This window comes from Haliotis rubra, unplaced genomic scaffold, assembly GCF_003918875.1.
Source record: "Haliotis rubra isolate DU_JTF1 unplaced genomic scaffold, ASM391887v1 Scf617, whole genome shotgun sequence".
Lineage (NCBI taxonomy): Eukaryota > Metazoa > Mollusca > Gastropoda > Lepetellida > Haliotidae > Haliotis > Haliotis rubra.
In genome coordinates this window covers 24,263-51,086 of record NW_025767321.1, presented here as the reverse complement: position 1 = coordinate 51,086, position 26,824 = coordinate 24,263, and the positions used below count along the sequence as shown (strand labels likewise).

Below are 26,824 nucleotides of genomic sequence, written 5' to 3'. Positions count from 1 at the left end.
AGATTCTCCACCATTTTGGGTTAGAGTACATGTATAGTGGAAAGGCGCGTACAAAGTTATTCACTTGAAATGATGTTACACAATGAATACCATTAACACATAATAACTGTTTGTAAGAAATAGAAATGACAAGTCTTTATGGATGATCAACTACTAACATTGTGGAATGGCGACATTTCGGTATAGATAGTGTACCGGTATACGTATCTATACCGAAACGTCACTATTGTACAGTAAAGAATTTAAAGACTTCTCATTCCTAACACATAATATGTTGAACACAAACATCGAGGTATGGCAACGTTTATACATCACTTCAGGCTTTCCTTCCATCTATACATCGCTTCAGTCTTTCCTCCCACCTATACATCACTTCAGTCTTCACTCCCATCTATACATCACTTCAGTCATTCCTCCCATCTATACATCACTTCAAGCTTTCCTCCCATCTATACATCACTTCAGGCTTTCCTCCCATCTATACATCACTTCAGACTTTCCTCCGATCTATACATTACTTCAGTCTTTCCTACCACCTATACATCACTTCAGTCTTTCCTCCCACCTATACATCACTTCAGACTTTCCTCCGATCTATACATCACTTCAGGCTTTCCTCCCACCTATACAACACTTCAGGCTTTCCTCCCACCTATACAACACTTCAGGCTTTCCTCCCATCTATACATCACTTCAGGCTTTCCTCCCATCTATACAACACTTCAGGCTTTCCTCCCACCTATACATCACTTCAGGCTTTCCTCCCATCTATACATCACTTCAGGCTTTCCTCCCATCTATACATCACTCACTCAGGCTTTCCTCCCATCTATACATCACTTCAGGCTTTCCTCCCACCTATACATCACTTCAGGCTTTCCTCCCATCTATACATCACTTCAGGCTTTCCTCCCATCGATACATCACTTCAGGCTTTCCTCCCATCTATACATCACATCACTCCAGGCTTTCCTCCCATCTATACATCACTTCAGGCTTCCACCTATACTCTCCTCCATCTATACATCACTTCAGGCTTTCTTCCCACCTATACAACACTTCAGGCTTTCCTCCCATCTATACATCACTTCAGGCTTTCCTCCCATCTATACATCACTTCAAGCTTTCCTCCCATCTATACATCACTTCAGGCTTTCCTCCCATCTATACATCACTTCAGGCTTTCCTCCCATCTATACATCACTTCAGGCTTTCCTCCCATCTATACATCACTTCAGGCTTTCTTCCCACCTATACAACATTCCATCTATCAGGCTTCAGGCTTTCCTCCCATCTATACATCACTTCAGGCTTTCCTCCCATCTATACATCACTTCAGGCTTTCCTCCCATCTATACATCACTTCAAGCTTTCCTCCCATCTATACATCACTTCAGGCTTTCCTCTCACCCACTCATCACTTCAGGCTTTCCTCCCACCTATACATCACTTCAAGCTTTCCTCCCATCTATACATCACTTCAGGCTTTCCTCCCACCTACACAACACTTCAGTTTTCCTCCCATCTATACATCACTTCAGGCTTTCCTCCCACCTATACAACACTTCAGGCTTTCCTCCCATCTATACATCACTTCAGGCTTTCCTCCCATCTATACTACACTTCAAGCTTTCCTCCCATCTGTACATCACTTCAAGCTTTCTCCCATCTATACATCACGCATTATGGATGTATATTTATAAAAACAGGTATTAATTCAGTGTATTATCATATATTCTGAATAATTATCATGACACATCAGCACTGTTGTACATACATATCTTGTTCTGTATTGTAACAAGTATAAGGCCATCCACAAATGCTTTTGTCTCGAAGGACGGTCACTGGTTTTGGACAGCTGGTGTAAATGTATATAGTGATGATGTTGGTGTCATTGAAGGTTATACAGCTTATAGAGAAGTGAAATATGAGTGCTTTGCAAAACTTTTATACAGGCATGAAGTGAGTGTGTGGGTTTAGTTTTACACCGCACTCAGCAACATTCCAGCGATATGGTGGCGGTCTATAATAATCGAGTCTGAACCAGAAAATCCAGTGATCAACAGCATGAACATTTATCTACGCAATCGGGATATCATAACATGTGTCAACCAAGTCAGCTAGTCTGACCACGGAATTCCGTTAGTTGCCTCTTACGACAAGCATGGGTTACTGAAGATCAATTCTAACCCGGAACTTCACGGGTCTATACAGGCAGTGAAACTTGTACATTCAGCAGGACATGTTCTTGACTTCACAAACCATACATTTTATATGAAATCGTACAATCAGGTTTGAAAATGAATAGTGGCGCGATCCTGAGGTATAATCCAATGTCCTATAAAAACCGTGCACACCCACGAGACCGATGACTTAACATATAAATTTGAGAATTTCTGAAACCTGGATATAGAATGAGATAAAAATGGGATTGTTAGATTACCTGAGGACAGATGGTATACCGTACACACACCCAGTTCATGACGCAAGAAGTAAAATATTTATAAAAAGTCAATAAGATCATAAAGAAACGGAACATTCATGAATCGAGAATCTGTAATGTCATAAAATAATCTATTTTTTATTCAGAGAAATAAAACAGTAAATATATGCTTGAGGATAGATATCAATGAGTTATCAGCGATTTCTGAGTGAGTGAGTGAGTGAGTTTAGTTGTACGTCACTTTTAGCATTATTCCAGCAATATCACAGCGGGTGACACCAGAAATGGGCTTCACACACTGTACCCATGCGGGGAATCGAACCCTGGTCTTTGGTTTGAAGAGCGAACACTTTACCCACTAAGCTACCCCATCACCACAACTCGGTTTTAAGCAGTAACTAACTGACAGTAACCCATATCTGATGTTCTCCGCCGAGATATTGCAGAAAGATTGCTAAAAGCAGCGTAAAACTATACCCACTGTCCAAAAACTGGGTTAGAAACTAGTTCACCGGATTAAAAGATCTAGTTATATGTGTAGGATTATCAGTTTGTCTTAGGGCACATCCCCAAAGCTTCGATCATGGGGTATAAAATTGACAGAAAGTCACTACAACAGATGCTAAATAAAAACCATCCAATTAAAAAAATCATTATTTCTTTGTCAACATTTGGTATCGCCAGTAACAGATTGTGATTCAAACGATGCTCATAATTAAGTCGAAATGGTTCACTGCGTTTAGCAAAGATATACTATTTAAAAATGAAAATTTTTTGCGTTTACAGCTAATATTTCCAAATGTGTAAGACCCGTTGTTAAGAGATAATTTCCAACTTGAGGTTAACATGAACATTTTGGTCGCATTGAACAAAATCATTAATAAATGACCACACAAGATCGGTGAATAATCAGTGAATTATTCGGATAGAACAGAACTAGTTAAAAATATATATTTCTTCTGAAATTAAATAGAGCATTCATATGTACTTATGAATTCATCTCCTTGGCGTTAAGGTCGTGATTTATAATGTGTATACTAGTGTTTGTAAGTTTGTTTTGAGTACCATAATTCTACATATGGTATTAGAACGTGAACATCAGATATTAATTGTTTTGATCATCGTAAACAACGCTAACGTATTACCATGGCTTGCTGTAAACTGGACCCTGTAAACTAGTGTCCACGCACTGGGTGTGCTGTAAACTGGACCCTGTAAACTAGTGTCCACACACTGGGTGTGCTGTAAACTGGACCCTGTAAACTAGTGTCCACGCACTGGGTGTGCTGTAAACTGGACCCTGTAAACTAGTGTCCACGCACTGGGAGTGCTGTAAAACAGGAATTGCAGAAAACGATGTTACTAGATGCACAATTTTAACTGGAAGGTGATTTCTGTTGCGTTGTTGTGATGCCTGTTTAATCCTTGTAAGAAATCTCATCAAAATCAACATTTTCCGGTAAAGTCAATTTTTTGTGTGCAATTGTGTAAAATCATGTTATCAACACTTTTTACAACATATTTGACGATTATTTGAACACAGTAGGTAATTAATATATTTTAAAAAGTACAAAACGCCTATGCGGTTTTTTTGTGTGGATAGTTTATGTTACCATTAACCACAGCAAAGGAACATATCCACCACAGGAAAGGAACATATCAAACACCCATTAAAATTCAATGTAGATAAACTGACTCTCAAGGATTATGGCAAATGGCGAATTTAAATGCAAAAAGAACGAAAACTGCAGTTTATTCAGAGAAGCAAACATGGCAAAACACTGCCTAATTTTGTAGTGTTGAAAACTATGGTCGCATGACATTAACGAGTGCGGTCATACTAGCGACTATACAATCCTCCAGAAACCACATACCTATAAATCACTGAGCACGAAGTCAATTCTCTTGTGTAGCCAAGTGCTATGATATTCCTGACGCTCCTTTCAGGGTCTGTAGCAGACTTTGACGTTGAATATTGCGTTCTATTCCTGATCGAGGGATTGTTCTTATGCACCAGGACTTACTTGGTGTACTGGAGGATCTCTTATACGTATTCTGCGACCTATAATGTCCAAAACATGCTGTATGGGATTGTGATGTGGACACACGGCGGGCCAAGATGACTTGCCATCACCTGTTAACCGACTGCATGTGCACGGTGTGGTCTTGTATTGTCGTCCGTGAATACTGGCATTGTGTTCAGAGGATGGCCATGGAAATGTGGTACAACAGCTCTGTCTAGGATATCAGTGATGTACCGTTGCCCATTCAGTTGTTTGCCTGATCGTCACAAGGTCAAGTTTACAGTCATGTGAGAGGCACTCTGCGACGCCAAACAAGAAATCGAATTTCATTCCATCAGTGACGTCATTCCAGTGACGTCGACCTTGACATCAAGCTAGTCGTACTGTATTTTGCTCTGCGGATGTCTGGTAGATCGTCTGGCTTCATACACGGCCACCTTTAGGCGTGTTCGGGTCGTTCAGTAGTATTTCATCTGTTGGTTTGATGCGGAAGCTACTCTTCTTAACACGCACTTGACATGAAGGGATGAAGTCTTTTGGATGTTAGAATGGTTGTATCCTCCCAAGGAATTGTCACTCGCGGTCGACCAGGGCTCCGTTGTAAAAAGCGATCTTAGCGCTAAGGTGATCGTAACTCCCATAGCACGTTTATAAACATATAGTCAATATATATACTTCCCATCAAAAGTTAAGACTCACTTAAAACACTCACTATATGTTATGTATATACATCGAGGATTGATTTCTTCACTAACTTGGGGGAACCAACTCCAAACATTATGCAGATGAATTGCACGAGGATCATGCATCAAATTGCTGAAAAGCATGTGCAGATAGCGTGCATGTGAACAGCTGCGTTTTAGTGTAAAGTTTTGTTAAGAATTCGCCAATTTTCACTGATTTTTATCATTTACTGAACTCGTGACAATAATCTTTTCCAAGTTACGAATTTGTTTTACAATACATCAGTTCATGTGTAAACAGTACCGATTAACAGTATGGAATATTTTATAAAATTTAGTTCAGAATAGTTGCCTGAAGTAAGTGGCTATACGTACACAAGTGAGTGAGTCTAAACTTTTGATGGGAAGTATGTGACTGTTTTATATGAATCAGTATTACCTGCATATATAGATGTATACAATACAGTATCCACAAGCAAATAAAATGTGGACAAAACAAATCAGTTGCTTGAGCGATTATCTGAGTTTCTGAGTGTCAAATATGATAAGTGAATAAAATAAATCATCCATTGATTTTGTCAGTTGTCATTGTACATGAGAAAAAGGTGAGCTACGTGCGAAATATTTTTATACAATATTTCAACTTATTTTGTTTGTCGGCCAAGTAGGGCTTTTATCATGCTTGGCCTTCTTATTCCATACTGCCATTTAATGAATAAGTGGACTTGATTCCTGCAACCATGACCTGCCAGAGATAAGGAACTAATCAGCCTCTTGTTCAATAAATAGTTGATACGGATGCTCTTGTTAACTTTCTTGATTTTGATACAACTGACCTATGGCACATGACGTAATAATTTTCTTTGCATTTGTTTATGATGTGAAAGGATATTCTCATTTCCTTTTAGTGTGTGGGGCGGTGGGGTAACCTAGTGGTTAAAGCGTTGGCTCGTCACGCCGAAGACCAGGGTTCGAATCCCCACATTGGTACAATGTGTGAAGCCCATTTCTGGTGCTCGCCGCCTTGATGTTGCCTGAATGTTGCTAAAAGCGGCGTAAAACCAAACTCAGTCAGTCAGTCAGTCCTTTTAGTGTGTACTGCAGACAGTTCTTTGCGCACTAAATATATTCCTGTCAAGTTTATACATACCCTTCTTGTCACATTTCAATGTATTGATGACCTCAAACAATACTTTTGTCATCAGAAATGTAGCAATGTTTTTTGTTTATGCTGCAGAGCACCGCCAATGAAATATGGCATCAAATATGTAATATTTGTATTTGTATTATGGGCCGATGGCCTACATATACACGCTGTGAATAAAGAAAATCGGATATTATTATACATAACCACTGTTTAGAAGTGACTCTTAAACACATGCTCAGTGGCGTGAAAACAGTTGGTCTCTCAGAACAGAACTTTTACAAATAGTGAAAGTAATTTGTTGATTATACTCACAAATCACAGATATACATTTTAAAATCATTTTTTCTGCGCAGTAGAATTATTGTCACCCTTGGCAATTAATTTCACCTGGCTTTTTATGATTAGATTTCATTGGCCGAAAATGTGCTCAGTTACCCGGATGACTGATGAAAAAAGTTACCCGGATGAAAAATAATCCTATAAATAAGTGGCGATCGAAGGAGTCTAATCATTCAGGGAAGATGTCTCTATCACTGAGCATGAAGTCGACCGGCGCCCTACTTCTGGTGTTAATAGCTATAAGCTACACAGCTGTAGATGCCTTCCGCTGGAGGTTCCCTTTTCGCCGACGATGCGAATATAGAACAGGTAAGAAATGGCAGCAGTACATTTATTTACACATGTTTAAGACTGACTGACTGAGTTTGGTTTTACGCCGCTTTTAGCAATATTCCAGCTACATCACTGCGGGGGGACACCAGAAATGGGCTTCACACAGTGTACCCATGTGGGGATTCGAACCCGGGTCTTCGGCGTGACGAGCCAACGCTTAAACCACTAGGCTACCCCACCGCCCCTACATGTTATAGAGAGAGACATAGCCAATTGTTCAGCATTCAAGGCCTTCGGCTCAGATTACAGCATGCTATATAAATATATTGGTTACTTGGAACAAATAGATATTTTGTACCTTATAATGTACAATAACGACATATTTTTAAACAGGTGGATAGAAATAGAGCAAAACATTTAAGATGTGTGCAGTCGGAGGCCTCAAGAGATATATCCTTCTTTTTTTCATCTAGTCCATGCATTTGTTTGAGTGGCATTCTAGAAGTTGGTGGTATAGAGATGACAAGACTGTATGGATGATCAACTTCTTTATTTTGACAATGGCGACGTTTTGGTACAGATTTGTATACGTGTCGGTATAGTTGCTTGAAAACGGCATAAGAATCTATACCGAAAACGTCGCCGTTGTCAAAATAAAGCAGTTGATCATCCATAAAGTCTTGTCATCTCTACTCCATGGAGTATTAATTTTAAGCTGTACTATATTAGAACTGTAGTATTGTAATGAAGGTGTAGTCGTTACCTGTGGAGTGTTTATCACGTTTGCGTCGTGCCACGGTAAAATTGCTACTGTGTAACAGCTTAATCTTGGACCCGTGAAGATCCGGGTTAGTATTGATGTTCAGCAACCCATGCTTGTCGTAAGAGGCCACTAACGGGATCGGGTGGTCAGGCTCGCTGGCTTATTTGACCATCGTACATGTCATCGTATCCCAATTGCCCAGATCGATTTTCATGCTGTTGATCACTGGATCGTCTGGTTCACTAATCTTGAGATATAGAGTTGGGAAACAGTCCGTATACACTCGAAAATGAACAAAAAATATGAAAACTTTACTGGGCCGAAAAAGGGTCGCCGAAAAGCTGCAAACGTCTGGTCAATACACTTTGGTGCCAAAACATCACATGCAATAAAAAAAGAAAAAAAGACAAAGTGTCACTACTAAATCCTAATGCTGCAACGTTTGTAGCATAGAATATATATTTATATTATTATTATAGGATATTTATATAGCGCACATATCCATGCAACCATTGCTTGCTTAAGGCGCTGGTATTTGTTTCCCTCGATCATTGGATGTGAATCTCAAAGTCACATCGTGTTATCAATCTCAACTCGCTGGGAGTAATACAACTCATGCTGCCACTAGGCGCACCGAGTTTATTGTGGCTCTCTCATCCTAACGAGGTACCCAATTCACAGCTGGGTGGACTGGGACACACAGTCACAGTACTTTGTCCAAGTTCACTGCACGTTGCTGTACCCACAACTAGGTGTTTGCACGTATTCATGCGGCCACCATCTGGTCATATACCAACGGATTCGTGGGTTCTTTTAAGTGCACAGGGTTGTGTACTGTACACTAGGGGTTGTGACAACACGGAAAGAGTCTGCACACAAAGTTGACTCCAAGGTTTTTACACTCGGTCACAGGTGGGCTCGATCCCGACACCTTCAACCTCGCTGGATCACTAGCCTGGCGCTTTAGCCAGCATCGCCCATTGCTTCCATGTTTTTGTCGGTGCTTGGGAGTATTTTCTCATTATTTCAATCATTTTTTCACTGCCTCGATGGAAGACGATGCTCTAAATATATCCATCACTAGATTGCCTGCCCCAAACTCTGTTATTCACAGACCGCCGCATATAGATTAAATATTAAGAAACAGGGGTTAAATGATGAAGAAACACATATTACTAGGTACATTACTATTCAAGTACATTAGTACACTACATTTATGAATTATTGACTCTTTTTATTTTATCTTTGTCACAGACTAACCCCGTATGACAGTCACAAAATGACACATGTTTCCCCATGTATGCATTCATGTGGAAATGGAAATATTAAACCGTGTAGAATAGATAGTTAAATACCATCACGCTCTGAGTGGCAATGTAAATTCCCTTTATGGAGCATGTTTCATCTCGAATCTATTAATTAATATGAATTGCTAAACGCCTATGTTTATTGTGAGTTACAGGTATCAAAGTTCCCATGGTCCCTGTTATGGTGATCTCCCCTTAGCTGCTGGTGACCTACAACCAGTTTTTATATTGTACTGTTAAATATAATGATATATTGTATGGTTACATACTAGTTTAAATACCCGTGAAGGTCCGGGTTAGAATATTGATCTTCAGTAACCCATGCTTGTCGTAAGAGGCGACTAACGGGATCGGGTGGTCAGGCTCGCTGGCTTGGTTAACACATGTCATCGGTTCCCAATTGCGTAGATCGATGCTCATGTTGTTGATCACTGGATTGTCTCTTCCAGACTCGATTATTTACAGACCGCCGCCATATAGCTGGAATATTTCTGAGTGCGGCGTAAAACTCAGCTCACTCTCTCACTCACTAGTTTTAAAACAACACCTGTGATAGTGTAGTTATTTTACAGTCCTTTGGTGACTAGATTTAACTGGGTATGCAAAACGTTAGCAGAATGGCTGAAATACTTCCGGTGTGACTCTAAAGTTAAACTCACTGACTATTCGTATCTGAACGATACGAAAATATACATCTTAGTACTGAAAGTGTAATCAGAAGGATAGTGTTTACTCTTTTTCAACCGACCTTCACCTCAAAGAAATTGCCTAATATGTACAACAATGTTGACGTATGCCATCACAACCGATAACTGACTTCTTACAAAAATGGCGGCTTCGCTGACAAGGGTACACAGGATTTTGCGAAGAGTCTTCCCTTGAATCAGGGATCGTTTGTACATAAATATGAGATGTAAGTAATCTGAGTGACTCTGACTATCTGTGTATTGTTATATGTTTTCATCGTTTTCATTGTAAGTAAAGAAGAAGCCAGAAATGCTGATAATTATCGTTGTCGATCTGCGTGATTTTGCGTCTGTTATGGCGTCTCGTTGCACGGACACATTGACAATTTCTTATGAAGTATCAAATCATTGCGTTGTATCTATTTTTAATTTCCTCTTTCTTGCTATGATACTCTTTCCATGCATATTCTAAAGGTATTGAGCCATTGCAAGCAATAAATAGCTGGCTGGCTGTCGGAAAATTGTAAAAAATGCTACGTAGTGTAAAATCGGAAAATTTCTTTGTTTACATTTCAAACCAGCGCAGTCTTCCGAGCACAACGTTTGTGCTCACACCCAATATGTCTAAACAGTTGGTATTGGTGACAAAGACCATTTGTAATTTGGCTTTAAAATTTATGGGGAATTCAGTAATGCATTTGTCGCAGCTAACTGTGAAATATACCTGATGTAATAGGCGTCTCAATACCGGCCTTCGAGAGACTTGATTTTGTAAACACTATCCAATATGGCGGAAAGCGCACTTTGGCGTTCGTGTAAGACTATTTTCGAAAACATCCCAACCCAGCAGCATTTCATATTTATCATTAGTGATATCATGAAAAACTGATTTCGGTGATCATTAATATGTTATTTTTGAAATTCAATACTCCCAGTAATTATCCGATTTTCACATATGAAAACATACTGTACAGCAAATAATGCTGTGAATCGTGATTTCGTATTGTGTCAAAAATGGCGATATTTACGGTGAAGCCTATTTTGAAAGGTTATTTTAAGTACTTTAGCTTTGCCTGAGATAATAGTGGATGTAGATAATAGTGGATGTAGATAATAGTGGATGTAGATAATAGTGGATGGTATCAAGAAACAGGGAAATTCCCGCAGAATACATAACTGTGAAGTGTATTTGTGTGCGTGATATATTTAGAATTTAATTGGACTTCAAAGTGAGGGTTGAAGAGGAAGGACATATGTCCCTGTGGCACCAAGGGTTTTTTAATCAAGTTCAGAGACTCGGCAAGAGCACTAGTGGTGTCGCGGAGTATTTTGACACACTAGCTCGGGATACTCCATGGAGATCCCCGATTTCACTGAGAAAGGGCCTGAGTGTACACAACACTTGCAGGGAGGTCGGAATAGCATGTAAATGCTGTGTAGGTTTGTTCAGTTGGGGCTCTAACTTTCTGCACAGTTATAGAAAACAACATGCCTAGGAAATCTATATCTCGACATCATGTCAACATCATCCAGAGTGTCGAGCACGTTCGACCTGTCTCAAAAATTCTCAGGTCTTCTTTGTTAGCATGTTTTAATCACTTGCAGTGTCACAATCGTTGACGCCATCTCTGTAGTGTTGACGACCTCCTAAAGCATTTACGACAGGTCAATCGGGGTCCTAAAGTTTGAACTGTTTACAGCACAGTGTAAATACACGAGGTCTTTGTGAAACAGGGTAAAAAAGTAAGAGGTGGTCTACGACCTGCTTTACTAGGTCGTACCGGTAAGAGGGCTTTGTGAAACGGGCCCCTGGGTCGAACATGAAACATGGTATCCAGACTGTACATATTTGTCCCTGGTGTGAGTACCAAAAGACGTTAAAATATGGTACTTGTTGGTCCCTGTCCCTGTCTGGCGCTCGACATTAATCGGTACAACAAGGACTGGTCGGCTCGGAGTCAGTATAATGTGTCTGAGTGGGGTATTCATGCTTCACTGTGGCATGGTATCTCAGTGGGCTAGCACTATAAAACCAGTCTGAGCTAGTACAAGCAGCCGCACATACACATACACACGCATGCACGTCGTCATATAAGCGAAATATTCTCAAGCATGACGTAAAACCCAATTTCACCTCACCTCACCTCAGAAAGAGGTGGCCCGCTTGGGTAGTCATGTGGATTTATGTTTGTAACTTAGAGTGTGATGTAAAATACTGTACATTTTTATTTGTGAATATTGACAATAAATCAATATTAACAGTATATTTGCGTTGATTGTCTTTGTATAGTGTAGTCTTTGCATATTGCTCTCATCATTTGGAGTTATGACTCTGTGGGAAGAGTATGTGTGACGATCCCAAACATCCTGGGGATTGGCCCTGATAAGTTGCATGAACCCTTGAAAAGCTGAAGGTCAATTGAGACTGGGGATATCTATCAGGTTCGCTGCCATTTAGACTCAGATCACCATGCAGTCAACAACGTGTCCCATGGGCCATCACACTTGTTTAGGGGTAGGGATGCCATGCTCGGACATCTCAGGAATCAATACCCACCAACACAGTAGCAGCAGCAGCAGCAGCAGGAGGAGGAGGAGGAGGTGGGGTCTGGTGCTGCTCCTTCGTTGGTGGGTGTTGATTCCTGAGATGTCTGAGCATGGAATCGGCAAATCAAACTCGTACCACTCATAAAATAATTGAATAATATTCACAGACCACTAAGATCAACCTAAAGGCGACACACCTGGCCGGAGGGGGACTCATTTAAATGAGGGGTGGGGCTTAAGGGTTCAAAACTCACTGTCAAAATCAAGTTACAAAAAGGTGACACACTTGTGTGATGACGTCATAAAAACCAAATGGGGGGATTTGAGACTGTTTACCCCTGGTTACAACAAACCTAGGCCTTTGGTCATTAATAAATGACCACACAAGGTAATAATAATAGTAATAATTTTAAAGTTTACTTTCCACTGATGACCGCATATATGTTAATATAATTTACATTAACGTTAAGTTACTCTATCACTCCTCACTATCATAAGCGTCTTGATCGTAGCCACTCTGTGTAATCCTTCTAGCGTGCTACCAAAAATGTTTTAGACTCTACGTTGCCGTTATTCCAAATAGACCAACAGCACTGCAGCTCGTTAGACACTTATTATGCGCATGTTTCCCAGAGTAATTACTTTCGTGAGAGCTCATTAAGTTTAAGATCCGTAAAGATCCGGGTTAGAATTGGTCTTCAGCAACCCATATGCTTGTCGTACGAGTCGACTAACGGGATCGGATGGTCAGGGTACCCTAATTGCGTAGATCGATGTTCATGATGTTGATCATTGGATTTTCTGGTCCAGTCTCAATTATTGACAGACCGCCGCCATATAGCTGTAATATCACTGAGAGCCAGCATTAAGTTTAAATCTATGTAAAATTGGCGAATTAAATAGCTATTTCAAAAATCTATACTTGAAATGTTTTGAAATATACTGCAGCAATATCGAGCTGGTCAAATACGCCAGCTTGTAATGTAGTTCAGTTACCCGGATGACAAAATGAGTCATATAATCGAGTGGCGATCGGAACAGTCTGATCACTTAGCGAAGATGATGTCTCTGGCACCGAGCATGAGGTCGACCGGCATCCTACTTGTAGTGTTAATAGGTATTAGTTACACGGCTGTAGATGCTCGCCATTGGCGTTTCCCTTTTCACCGAGGATGCGTACATGCAACAGGTAAGAATAGTAACAGCAGTAGAGTAGAGTAATCTACTGAGAGAGAGAGAAGAGATAGAGAAGAGCAGTAGAGAGAGAGAGAGAGAGAGAGAGAGAGAGAGAGAGAGAGAGAGAGAGAGAGAGAGAGAGAGAGAGAGAGAGAGAGAGAGAGAGACTTGTAAGTAAATACTGTGAGGAAATGGGAAGACTGAGTTTGGCAAGATAATAATTAACATACTGTCATTTAGACAGTAAATGACGTTTGTAGAATGCGGTTTTTGTTAACTGAGGATGACCCTGTCACGTGTAGCCCCAATGCAGATGTTCTTAGTCTATGAGTCTCACAAATTACGGGGCATACTTTTCAATATAAATGAAGTCCTTTGCGTTTTATCAAAATATCTTTTCAGAGACTATAGTTAGCCTAATTGTGCCCCTGTCAGGAATCAAACAATGGCCTTCGACCTGACGAGCGAACGTTTTAACCACGAGTGTACCCCATCGACCCTTGATACGGTTAAAGAAATGTACATTGGTACATTTATTATGCATTTAAGATTGAGCCTATTTGTGTTAAGACATATCCTTTAGTTAGTGACATGATCTGCACACTGATCATTCAAAACAGGCATATAAATTCTTAAATACAGTAGAACACGGACATAACGAACTCCAAGGGACCAAGAAATTTAGTTCGCTATATCCGTTGTTCGTTATTCACATTTGACCGCCATCTTGGATTGTAGAGATGTAAAGACATGTATATGCTGAGGCTACAAATCTTTATTCTTGTACATGTAAATTGACATAACACGTAGTGTTCGGTGGAAGGAAGACCAGTTTGACGTGTGTCCGGTGTTTCACAACAGGATGGGCAGGACAATTGTCTACAAACATCAGGATCTTACGTTTTTGTCTCGTCATACTCTTTTCCGCTTGATGTATACCGCTAAGTGGCTGAGCTGACACTGAGCTGACACTGAGTGAGTTCGCTAATCACGTTGTTAATTGGGTCTTGGGGGTAGTAAATCAGTTCGCTATAGCCGTTAATTCGCTACTCACGAGTTCGTTATTCGCGTATAATTTTAATGATATTATAAAGGACTCTTGACGGGACTTTTAAATTTGTTCGCTTTATCCGTTTGTACGCTATATTCGTGTTCGCTATATCCATGTTTTACTGTAATGATTGTTTGCAACCTTTGCCCAATTCAGTTTTCTCATGTTTTTCGAAATTTTCAGTTTCTTTTTCCTGGAAATTCTGTATGAAGGCACTTTTAACAGTCTCGCACAATAACAGTGCAGGGATAATTTTTTGGGCCTCGTCCTTGCGCCATACGCTCATTTAGATATGAAGTGACGCATCTGGCGCAAAACGTCAAATTCCAGCAAATATGACTTGCAATGAACCAAAGTAAGGCATTGTGATAAATGTATCTGTCCTCTGTCAGCTAAAGTTACTCCCAAGGCGTCAATAAAGTGGTCATCTCACGAGGGTTGCTGTAATAACAGTGAGTTGGTCTGATGGAAGATCGAATAAGTGACTACAGAGGAGACAATTGCCGAGGCAAATATTTCAGATATATTTGTATTTAATCAGAGGTACTATCGGGCTGCCCTGAAACATCATTTACAAATACAATTCTCCATTCTGTCCCAGTGGTCCACCATACTAAACACAATCTTCTTAAGATTGCTATCAATTGTACTCTCATTTTGTCACAATGTAACAATGGTACTATTCTTCTGGAGATGGTTTCTAGAGCTTGATACTGCTGAAGACTATCCTCAAACGTTAGAGCCATATTAGAAGAAAGATCTCGTCACGTGCATACGCCTTAGGTCATTTCTTCTTCTCCAGCTTGATTGCTTTAGTTATGATTATGAAGATTAAAGGGCTTAATATACAACCGCGTCGGATTCCCACGTTGAATTTAAAATATACTCAGCAGCTAAAAACAACAACGTCAGTGCGAATACAAAATTAGATAGGCACTGTAATGAAATCATTGCAGAAATAAACATAATAAGAGGATAAAAAGCATGTTCTGTGTACAATATCTTGACGCATCAATGAATAACTCAGCACAAATTCAAGACATTACGTGAACGTTTGCAGTCCATTCAGACTCTTGACTTCAGTATCTAGTGTGACGACCACGAGCGGCAATAACTGCAGCACAGTGTCTATGCATGGGGTGCACCAATCGATTGATGAAGGCCACTGGCACCTGCAACCATACTCTGAGAAAGGCCTGGCGCAATAAATCGACTATGTTCGGCCTTGGTATGACATTTTTCAGTCTCCTCTGAATTTCATCCCTAAGATGTTCAATTGGGTTTAACTCAGGGCTGGTCACTGCATAATGCTGACACCGTTCTGATGTAGGAAGTCCCGTGTAGCTCTGGCAGTATGGGCCTTGGCGTTATCATGATGGAAAATGTTGCTCCGGTGACGTCCGAAATGTGGTATGACGTGGGGTCTGAGAGCTTGGTCGATGTAGCGCACCGCTGTGATGCCACCTCCTCTCCCTGGACCAAGGTTGTGGAACACCACAGGACCCACTCTCTGGTTCAGGCCTATTCCACCCCATACCATGATGCTTGCACCTCCCAATGAGTCTATTTCCATAACACATTGGTCTGAGTAACGCTGGCCACGTCGTCGCCATATTCTTGTACTGCCATCTGCAATTGATACGCAGTACCGACTCTCATCTGTGAACAGAACAGTTCACCATTGCCTGTATCGCCAGTTGTGGTGTTGTAGGGCAAACTGTAGACATTCACGCCGATGACGATGGGTGAGGATAGGTCCACGGTAAGGTCTACGGCAATGGAGGTTCCCGCTGTTAAGACGTCGGCGTACTGTATCAGTACTGATTGGTCTTCCGTGTGTTCCCACTGTCTGGCGTGCTGTTTCGGATGCCTGCATGAGGGGATTCAGTACATGCTGTCGCACAACATGGCGACCTTATCGTCTTGTGGTCACCCTTGGTCTGCCAGTACGGGGGGCGATCATTTGTGGTGTTGGTGGCCCGGAAACGTTGCTGCAGCCTGTAGATGGTCCGAACGTTGACCTGGAAGTGATTGGCAATGGCTTGTGCAGTGTGGCCAGCTTCAAGTCTTCCTAGCGCCTGGTTCCTCTGAGCTGTCGTGAGTCGCGGCATCCTGCTAACGTTATAATGTGAATGTTGCAACCATGTTTTGGGGTGCATTTTAAAGGACTGGTCCTTGTGAACAGCACGTGCAGCATGAGTTGCATGAAAAACATGGAGAACACCGTACCATCTCCGAGATCAGGTTGCGTTTTTGAGACCATTTCCTGGGTTCCATTCTGAGTTTGGGAAGGAATGTGTTTGCTCAGGTAAAGTTGGGAGATGCTGTCCAAAATATACAATCAAAACATTCAATGACTTTACAGGTATCTGTTTCTGTGACGGAAAATTCCAAACTAACGTTTCTTTTCCTGCTTAGTATAGTTTGAAAATCCGTCTAAGCACAACAGTAAGCTTGAAATCGAATCACCTCTGATTCACTGTATACGTGTTGGAAAGTTCTCAACGGTGCACGACGGGGAGTCCACTGGGCTTTCGAAAGGTCAAAGAACGGACAATAAAATGTGCCCTTTTTCGTCACAAGGAATGTTGTCACAGTATATTTAACGTCATCAGTTCTATGGGACTATGTGGGACTAATGATTCTTCATATTTTACAAGGGGCGGCGGGGTAGCCTAGTGGTTAAAGCATTTGCTGGTTACGCCGAAGGCCCGGGTTCGATTCCAACATAGGTACACTGTGTGAAGCCTATTTCTGGTGTTTCCCGCCCTGATATTGCTGGAATATTGCTAACAGCGACGGAAAATAATAACTTACTCACTCATGTTATATTAGCTGTCGGCAGGCTAACCCCGTATAGCAGTCACTATACCTATAGCAGGTTATACCTATGTATGTAGGCATGTGGTAATAATATTAAATCGTGTACAATAAAGTATTTAATAGCATCAGCCTCTCTATGTCAGTGTAAATTCCTTTTATCTATCATGTTTTATCGAATTTATGAATAACGATTTGCTTACCGGTTTTGTTTATTGGTAGTTAATACGACATAACTTTGACCCAAAAGATCAAATGACCAAATGGTGGTTAGGCTCGCTGACTTGGTTGACACATGTCATCGTAACCCAATTGCGTAGATCAATGATCATGCTGTTGATCACTGGATTGTCTGGTCCAGAATAGATTATTTACAGATCGTCGCCATATAGCTGGAATAGTGCTGAGTGTGGCGTTAAACAACAAACTAACAACCAACTATATCAGAGTTTTACAGTTTACAAAATATCGACTTGTAGAAGTTGACACGGTTAAAACTACAGAGAATGGGTGTAAACTGTTTGACCCTAGTCCGAAATATTTTAGCTACATCATACCGAATATGAATAATATACTTGAGAAACGAGATGTGCTTAGAAGGTTGCACTGAAGTTTCAATACAGATTTATTTGCGTGTATATTTCAGTGAACGCTGTGTGCAGAGTGGCAGCAGATCCGGGTACCGTCAACCCAGTGAGCGGGATAATAAGGCTTTCACAAACCAATGTAAATACTCTGTCGTCCTAGTTTGTTAAAAAGTTGGGGATTATTTTGAAACCATATTCTATGTATAGCTTGAAGTATTTGATATTTCTGTATGTTGTTTTCTCAGAGCATATATATTCTTTAAAAACGTAGGAGAACCTGAACGTTCAATTTGGTTAGGAAGTATAAGCGTTAATGAACTTTTCAGAGACATCTTATGAACGCACCACCATTTCTCTTTATCACCACACCTAAACACAACGCATGGGATGCACGTGCACAACGCAGTAGACCCATACACGTGCTTTAGGTGTCATTCCTGATTTTGACGGTTTTCAAGAAGGTCTATAAATCACTAATTATGATAGACCATAAATTGTCACAATCATCTTCAACACAGTTGTTAGTGATTGTTTCGCGTCATACACCAATCATCTTACATCACACAGTTGTTAGTGATTGTTTCACGTCATACACCAATCATCTTACATCACACAGTTGTTAGTGATTGTTTCACGTCATACACCAATCATCTTACATCACACAGTTGTTAGTGATTGTTCCTAGCCGGTTGTTTTTTGGTTTGAAAGTGAAAATCGTACACATGAAAATTTCACGTCATACACCAATCATCTTTAAAGAGCGATTGCTGTACAAACAACTAGGACCATAAGGAAGTGGTGTTGCACTCTCAAAACATTCTTTATTATCATATCAACATTGAGTTACTCAGATATATCTCCCTACTTTTTTAAAGAGTGAAATTAAGATCACCTACACGAATATCCTACTGATTGGATTTCTTTCTTTTACCATTTGCCATTTTCTTCTTCTTCTGCATCCTCTTCTTTTCCTTGATAATACGCCACATCCATAAACCAAGCTCAAAGCACCATATGTATACTCTGACCAGTTGACCACTGTGTTTCCGATTTCCATTTCTGAGGAGTATACAAGTAGTTTCGAGTGAATAAATTTGCCTATGATGTGAAGTTAAGCATGGACATGCATTAATTTTATGGGTGTTGGGATTGTGTGGTGAAATATTTCACATGTTTAGATTTTAACCACGAAAAAACATCGCCCTGTTCGGGATTTGAAATGATCCTGAACACATTTAAAAACAACTGTGGAGCTAGAAATATCTAACTTGAGCGCTATTAAGCATATTAAACACAGTGTTATGGTATCCAGAGTGTGGTGTGTGAAATCTACTCTTGGTGTCTGCCTTATTTATATTGTTGAGATTGATTTAAAGACCTGTTGTATTCGTTTAAAGACCTGTTGTGCTCAATCTGTTTCAGTTTTGTGGATTTAGATGTTCGGGCCTTACAATCAAGCTTGAACTCCAAGGATTCTCGACAGACGACACAGTTGTTCTACACGGCTTTCACGCACATGAACTCGGAGATCTCAGTAATGGTTGTACAAGCCTTGGGGGCCACTACAACCCGTTTGGAAGGAATCATGGAGATCGTACTAGCACAGAAAGGTTACTTGAAGTGTCAGCTTTTATGGATTTAATGAAATATAGATTCATTGAATTAAGTCATATTTATTGGCTTAAACGGTTCCTACATCGACAATTCAAAAATATTAAGAATGACCATTCGTATGCCTACATAGTATACAAGGTTGGAGTAACTAATTGGTTTTCATTGATTTCTCCCTCTACCACCACATACTGAATTTCTATTCTTTTTCTGTTAAACTTGTATTTCGACTACTTTTATTTCTATTTTTCATTTTCTATTTTTGATTTTATGGCTTAATTGCAACCATAGGTTTCATTGAATCAGGTCAATTTAAGCTAAAACGGTTAATGCATCGACCCCTGGGATGCCCACAATTTTGTCTATTCGAGCTCAGGGTAACGTATGAGATTTTCCTCGTATCTTTCCATCTTTATTCTATTTCTGATTTATTTCTGTTTAATTTGTATATGCCTGTTGTAGTACTATATGGCTGTATATTTCTACTTGATATTAACTTATTCAGAGTCTCTTTATATGTTTTTATCATTTCTATCCACTATGTTTTTTTGTTCTTTTTCTCATCTGGTCTTATATTGTTGTAATTTTACTGACTTTACATTTCACAATTCTTATTACATTTCTGTTTCAGGTGTATTTTATCCACAAAATATGTCGATTCTATATCTGTGTCATGTTCATGTACATTGCATCTATTCTCTTTCTAATATTCATTCTGTTGTAATTTGTTGTAATCTCTTCTGTTATTTTCGCCAAATTTATTCGTATTTTACTTTTTCGTTGATCCTATTTCTATTTTACTTCTTTTTCAGTAGTTCATTTCAGTTCAGCAGTTCATTTCGACTAAATAGTCATTTAGACAATTCCTATGTTTGAATTCCGTTCAGCATGTCGTGGTCCCAAAATGTGTTTGTAAAAGTTTGTCATTAAAATGAAACGCTACATGAAAGTCCAGAAATGTTTTTCCAGGTAATGCACGTGCAATGTGTCGAAAGCATGCTTGAAAACGGTATACGCATCTATACCGAAGCGTCGGAATTGTACAGTATAAAGAAGTTGATCATCCATAAACACTTGTCATTCCTATTGCTTACAACTTCTAGAATGCCTCTCAAGCAGTTCAAGAGTAGAGACATGGATTATAAACGGCCAAACCAAATTCATCATCTCATTACGAAGTTTACGACGTAAACGAAGAAAACAAATGCCAAGACTGAAGGCTACTGACTGAAATATCGCCATTGAACGTTTGGAAGCAGTCCTAATCTGCCGTTGCAAGATACTACAATGTGCACCACAGCACCAAATCTCGATTATGGCATCGATATACCCGCTTTAAATCGACCCAAGGTCGTCCCAGAAGTGAAAGACCATGAGTGACCACTCCTGCTCAGCACCGATTCATCCGGGTGTCTTACCTATGTCACCGATTTGCTATAGCAACGGACACTGCAGGATAAGTACCTGGTCTTCGAAGAATTTCTGACCAAACCATCAGAAATCGTCTGAGAAAAGTGGGAATTCGAGCCCTGACACGACTACACCGACAACAGGGCACAGGCATGAAACCTGGGGAACTGGCGACGTGTATGGTTCAGTGATGAATCGCGTGTCCCCCTGCAACGACGTGATGGGAGACAACGTGTCTATTGACGTCGACACGAACGTTTTGCGCCGAACTGCGTTCGACAGGTGGACAGATTTGGTTGAGCCATGTCCTACACTCGTAGATCAGAGCTAGTGGTGGTTAAAGGCAATCTTACAGCAAATCGCTACATCGTCAAAATCCTGCGACCTCAGCTCCTCCCACCTTTTAACCGCCAGAGGGAGCTGTTTCAACACGATAAAGCGTTACCGTCGTTCTAAGACACGTGCAGAACTTACAAAAGCGTTGCAGGAGGAACGGCAGAGAGTTCCCCACGCAAAAATCCGACGACTTGTGCAATCACATCCAGCGACGGCTACAAGGGTTGATGTCACTAGGCACTGACCTGTACGCCCCCTTGTGTACACACATGTGCAGTGAGTGAAATAAAGTATGCTGACAATGACAACAATACGTATGTTCATCCCTGTGTCGAATTTCCTCCATCTATGTTCAAGCTTAATCGGCGTATGTACACTTAAATCGGTTATTACATTTCTTTATGTTTGGCCTGTGTGTTTCTGTTTTTAATTTCTGTTCTACTTCTAATCTTTTTTTCTTTAAATCAATTTCGATTTCATATGTTGTTTGCTGTGTTGTGTCAATTGTCTATACTTCCATTCCATTCCATTCGATTTCCTTTTTGTGCCAGGCATGTTGGTGACTTTGGCAACATCCAGGAAGCAGCTGACGGAAGCGTCAACACCACCATCATTGACAATGTGGCAAGATTGTTCGGGCCGAACTCTCTCATCGGAAGAAGTCTTGTGGTATGTGAAACTTTCACTGATTGCAATGATACTTAACAATACGACGAGGGTTCGAACCAGCGACAATGATCATGTGAACCTTACACTTTTGAGACTATCATTCTCTCTGCTGAGGAGCATGTCTATATTGCACCTGGATACTCTGTTCTTGGGTTCTACGCTATGACATACATACAGACAGACATGCACGCACGCACGCACGCACGCACACGCACGCACGCACGCACGCACGCACACAAGCACGCACACACACACACACATACATACATACATACATACATTTGGTATAGCGCCGATATCTAGCTCAGCTTCCAGCCCAGCTCGGCTTCGATGACTTCCAGTCAACAGGAGAGCCGGCTGAGTCAAACTGAACCAGCTTCTACTGTAGGAGTGAACAAAATACAACATTACCTTTCCTTGCATCTCTTTGCGTGAGCCTTTTGTCTTGTTTGTTTACTCGTTTGTCGGGCCTAGACTGGACAGTCCAGTGACTGATGTCACAAGAGTCCATCTACTCAACTGATATACGATCACATGCGTCTACCAAGTCGGCAGTTTGACCACCCGGTTTCGTTGAGTCGATCCTTGCGACAGGCATGGCTTGCTGAGAAAAGACGAATTATTTTCATAAGAATACGAATATTCATTCACGCCGCACAATGGAGTGAAGTTAAATTCTCTAAATCATTTTGACCTTTTGCTTTAAAAGTTACTGAGACACAATACGACTCACAACACTAGAAGTGTTCGGTGAGCGAATGAGCATAGTTTTATTTCAAACTCAGAATTTCTCCCGGATTTCATAACAGAACACGAATGGCCTTACTGTCTCGGTGATGCAGCTCTAACGACTACGGTCCCCGACATCCCCCTCCCCACATACAATTTGAAAAAAGAGTGACAGAGTATGGTTTTACGCCACATTTAGCATTGTTCCAGCAATATCACGGCGGGGGACACCAGAGATGGGATTCACACACTGTACCCATGTGGGGAATCGAACCCGGGTCTTCTGCGTGATGAGCGGACACTTTAACCATTAGGCTAACCCACCGCTCCTTTCCATGAAAGAACATGAATTGCGATGCTTGTACCATATTGTTTCATTCTGAAGATCTAAAACGTCAGTTTTTCTACCTTTTCCAGATACACGCAGGAACTGACGACCTTGGCCGAGGTGGTAACGCCGGAAGTGTCGCTAGTGGCAACTCGGGACCACGGGTGGGATGCTGTGTGATTGGTCGAGCTGCGAGCCCACCTCCTGTGAGGTTGTGGGGATAACGCCATTAGGATTCATTGGAAGGGTACTGAGGACCGACTCATCCACTGATTGTTATCTACCAATAAAATGTAGATAATGTTTTTTTGCGGATTAAATTCCACTCACTATTAAATAACAGTGATCTGAACATCCATGAAAGCGTCAACACCAATCAATGTACTGTTATTATTTGAGTGCAAATAAACACGAAACTCTCGCAATCAACGTTTGAATATCTAACAAAATGGCCTTCTCCAGTGCTGGCAAATCGATGGTCAAGGTCGAATGACGTCATCCAACGTACAGCGACTTATTCCATCAATTGAGAATAAGTGGGTATGGTTTTACGTCACTTTTGCGGATATTCCAGAAATATCACGGAGAGGGATACCAGAAATGACCTTCATACATTGGTGAATCGAAGTGAACACTTTAACTATTAGGCAACCCAACAGCGACTCTGCCTCACTTATTATGTTGTATAACATTTAATAATCATTGGACACATTTACTATTTCTTGTCCCAAAATTTATGAATTAGATATATTCATAAAACAGCTGATTGATACAAAATATTTTGAAATGCTACACACTTACATCAAACTAATCATAACAAAAGGGAGGTAACTCCTGTGAAACATTTTGCACGACTGTTTCAAGCGGTACGGGCACATGCTTTTGATGATTTGAAAGTCTACTATTTCTGAATATCATTTAATTACATTTTTTCAATCGTGTGAACATACGTTTCACTTTTTTGTTGCATCATTCCATAATATGCAATTTCAATAATGAAAATGTAATGAGAGTACAAATGTGTGTTGTTTTGTGAGGGGCATATATCATATAATCTTGTCCTCTCAAATATTGGTTAGAAGTGTGATACATTGGATCATTAACTTTGATGGATTTGTGCGTAACTTTACATTGTATAACAGTTGACCTTGATGTAATATTAAATTAACCCAGGGAGATAACAACCAAGTACTTACACATAGTCAGTCGTCAATGAATCATGATTGAGTGTAAAAAATCCACAAAGACAAACTGGGGAAATAATGTTATGGCTCTTCCAAAAAGGATACATTAATTAAGATCATGTTTTAGCAACCTATTCAAAGGTACAAATAGCATTGTTGCCAAGTAAACCAACAGTTGTCAACATAGACCGCAACTCGGTGTATATCAATACATTAGTAAATGCAGTTAAATATAGCTTAGGGGCTATATCCACATGCTAAAACATGATATGTTTAAAGTCAGAATTAATATATGTACAAAGTCAGGAAACAAGCCAAACATAGCTTTGCAATCATTAAGCAGAGACGTGATGACAGCATCAAACTCTCAATGTTTTTATTCTCTTTTGAACAATTTTTTCCTCAAATAAAGATAATTAGCAAGAAGCGAAAAAGGTTTGTACTGAAACCAATCGCGGCGAATAATATTTTCTGAAAAATGTAGTTGTCAAAGACCTTCTGTGAAAATATATTGCTATAAATAGAGAATCTCACCCGAGTGTCTTTTGATATCAAATATATCACCACGAGTTGATAAAGTTACAAATAACCGAGCCTTGCCGAGGATATTTTTACTTTTATCAACGAGTGTTGATATATTTGATATCAGAAGACACGAGGGTGAGATTCTATCTATCATAAAAAATCACTCTTCATTAGTTTTCAGTGAAAAATGTACATCACTGAACATGGTACTGCCATTAGACTGCAGTGCAGCGATGTCATAGCATTGTGACGTCATCAATTTCATAACGTCAGGTCATTGTACAAAAACTACTGTCAAAATGATATCTCCTAGGAGATATCGTCTAATCTCACACAAGCACTATCTCCTGTGGAGCACAGTTTTGGATGATAAGTAAAATTATCTGTTGCAAAGTAACTATTCAAATAATTATTGATAGTGGAACTTCCGAATCAACGAATTTGGGTGATATTTCATAAATTAAAAGGTTAATAAATAGGTGAAACGTATGAATTGTATTTAGGAGATAAACATCATGTGTTGGCCAATTTCCGTGCGTTATTGAGTATTTGAAGCACGGGAATTCATTTGGAACCGACGGCGTCAGCCGGAGGTTTCAAATGAAATATTCCCGTACTTGTAGTTTGTCCTGTCATTATAAGCCCAAACGTAGCTTCATGGGTAGTGTTTTGCATAAATGTTAGCATCTACGTAAGCAAACATTTATTGACTTATATTCGCTGCCGTACAGTTGAATGAAAGCCTAATACTGCCACTTTTGTGGCATAACATATTTCTTTAACGAAATTTCTCGTTTCGATTTTTATCGGTGTGTATGTTCTCGTAATTTCCAGTATTTTCTCGTTGCTTCGAGTGTTTTATCGTTGCATCAAGATTCTTTAAAAAAAATTAAATTGCAAGTATTTACTTGTTGCTTCGATCAATTTCTCGTTGCTTCGATTACTTTCTCTTTACTTCAAGTTTCTTTTAAAAACGTGAAATTTCCTGTATTTTCTCGCTGCTTCGATTATTTTCTCGTTGTTACAAGGTTCTTTCCAAAACGTGAAATTTCGAGTTTTTGAAAGAAACCCAAAGTAACAACAATATACCCAAAGCAACTAGCAATTCATTGAACGAATACTCGAAATTTCAAGAAAACATTTCAAATGACAAGAAAATTCACCACGCAACGAGAAATTAATCCAAGTAACGAGAAAGCATTCCCAACCGTAGAACAGATAATCGAGGTGACGCGAAAAATCGCTGAAAAAATATTGTATGCTTAAAGTGGCAGCATTAGGCTCCCGTACAATTGTAAGAAATAAAGGCACATTCTAATCTAATTTGACATTATAATAGAATATGGTATCTGACAGTCGGGACAGTTACTTTAAAATTATGCAAATGATAAAGTGAGAATATTCATTTTACCTCTGTATAATCTTTCTGTTAAGATGTAAAAGCATTACAAAAATCTGAATGGGTAAGGTTAAATGTATGCAGCATTAACTTACAAATACAATGCATTTTTGGAAGCATTAACAACATAAATAGTATCACACATGACATTTCTTTAAAACTGGCAAATAAAGCATATTTTATGTATGCTTTGTATATCTGAACTATTTTTAAGTATATTCTATAACTGTATGCTGCAGTTTTTTTTAATGTTGGTAATTATAACTTTTTCTAAATAAGTAAAACTGTCTTCTGCATCATTATTTCACATTAACTCTATATAATATTACAATTATACTCAAGTCCATCAACCTATGACACTGATGAAATGCCAACTGCCCATAATGACTATGACATAGCATGATGATAAGACCTGGTTAGAATATTGATCTTCAGTAACCCATGCTTCTGGTAAGAGGCGACCAACGGGATCAGATAGTCAGGCTCGCTGACTTGGGTGACACACGTCATCGTATCCCTGTTACGTTGGATCGAAATTCATGCTGTTGATCACTATATTTTGTTTGGCCCTGACTTGATTATTTACAGAGCAGCACTATATAAATCAAGCACTTCATTGGCAGATCAGCTATCCAGTCATTAGTCCAAGCACTGGTTATCTCACGATTGGAATTTCCTGATGTTTGACATATCGCAGCAAACCCTCAACAAACTCAACAGAGAACAAAATGCAGCAGCAAGACTCATCACTGGTGCAGGCAAATATGAACACATCACGCCAACATTA

At 39.9% G+C, this 26,824-nt stretch overlaps 1 protein-coding gene across 1 annotated transcript; it reads left to right on the top strand.

The window, feature by feature from the left end:
* The first annotated feature begins 6,818 nt into the window (after positions 1-6,818).
* On the top strand, positions 6,819-23,173 carry LOC124256070 (superoxide dismutase [Cu-Zn]-like). The gene is made up of 5 exons (XM_046690002.1): positions 6,819-6,945; positions 17,906-17,952; positions 19,269-19,456; positions 21,755-21,872; positions 23,019-23,173. The coding sequence occupies exons 1-5, from the start codon at positions 6,819-6,821 to the stop codon at positions 23,151-23,153; spliced, it is 615 nt and encodes a 204-aa protein (XP_046545958.1). The 3' UTR covers positions 23,154-23,173.
* The last annotated feature ends 3,651 nt before the right edge of the window (positions 23,174-26,824 follow it).

What these genes read in the sequence shown, in the direction of transcription:
- LOC124256070 (XM_046690002.1), top strand. Translation starts at nt 6,819, where the DNA reads ATGTCTCTATCACTGAGCATGAAGTCGACCGGCGCCCTACTTCTGGTG. An exon ending in ATCCGGGTACCGTCAACCCA is followed by an intron (nt 17,953 to 19,268) that starts GTGAGCGGGATA and finishes AATCTGTTTCAG; the next exon opens with TTTTGTGGATTTAGATGTTC. An exon ending in TCATCGGAAGAAGTCTTGTG is followed by an intron (nt 21,873 to 23,018) that starts GTATGTGAAACT and finishes TACCTTTTCCAG; the next exon opens with ATACACGCAGGAACTGACGA.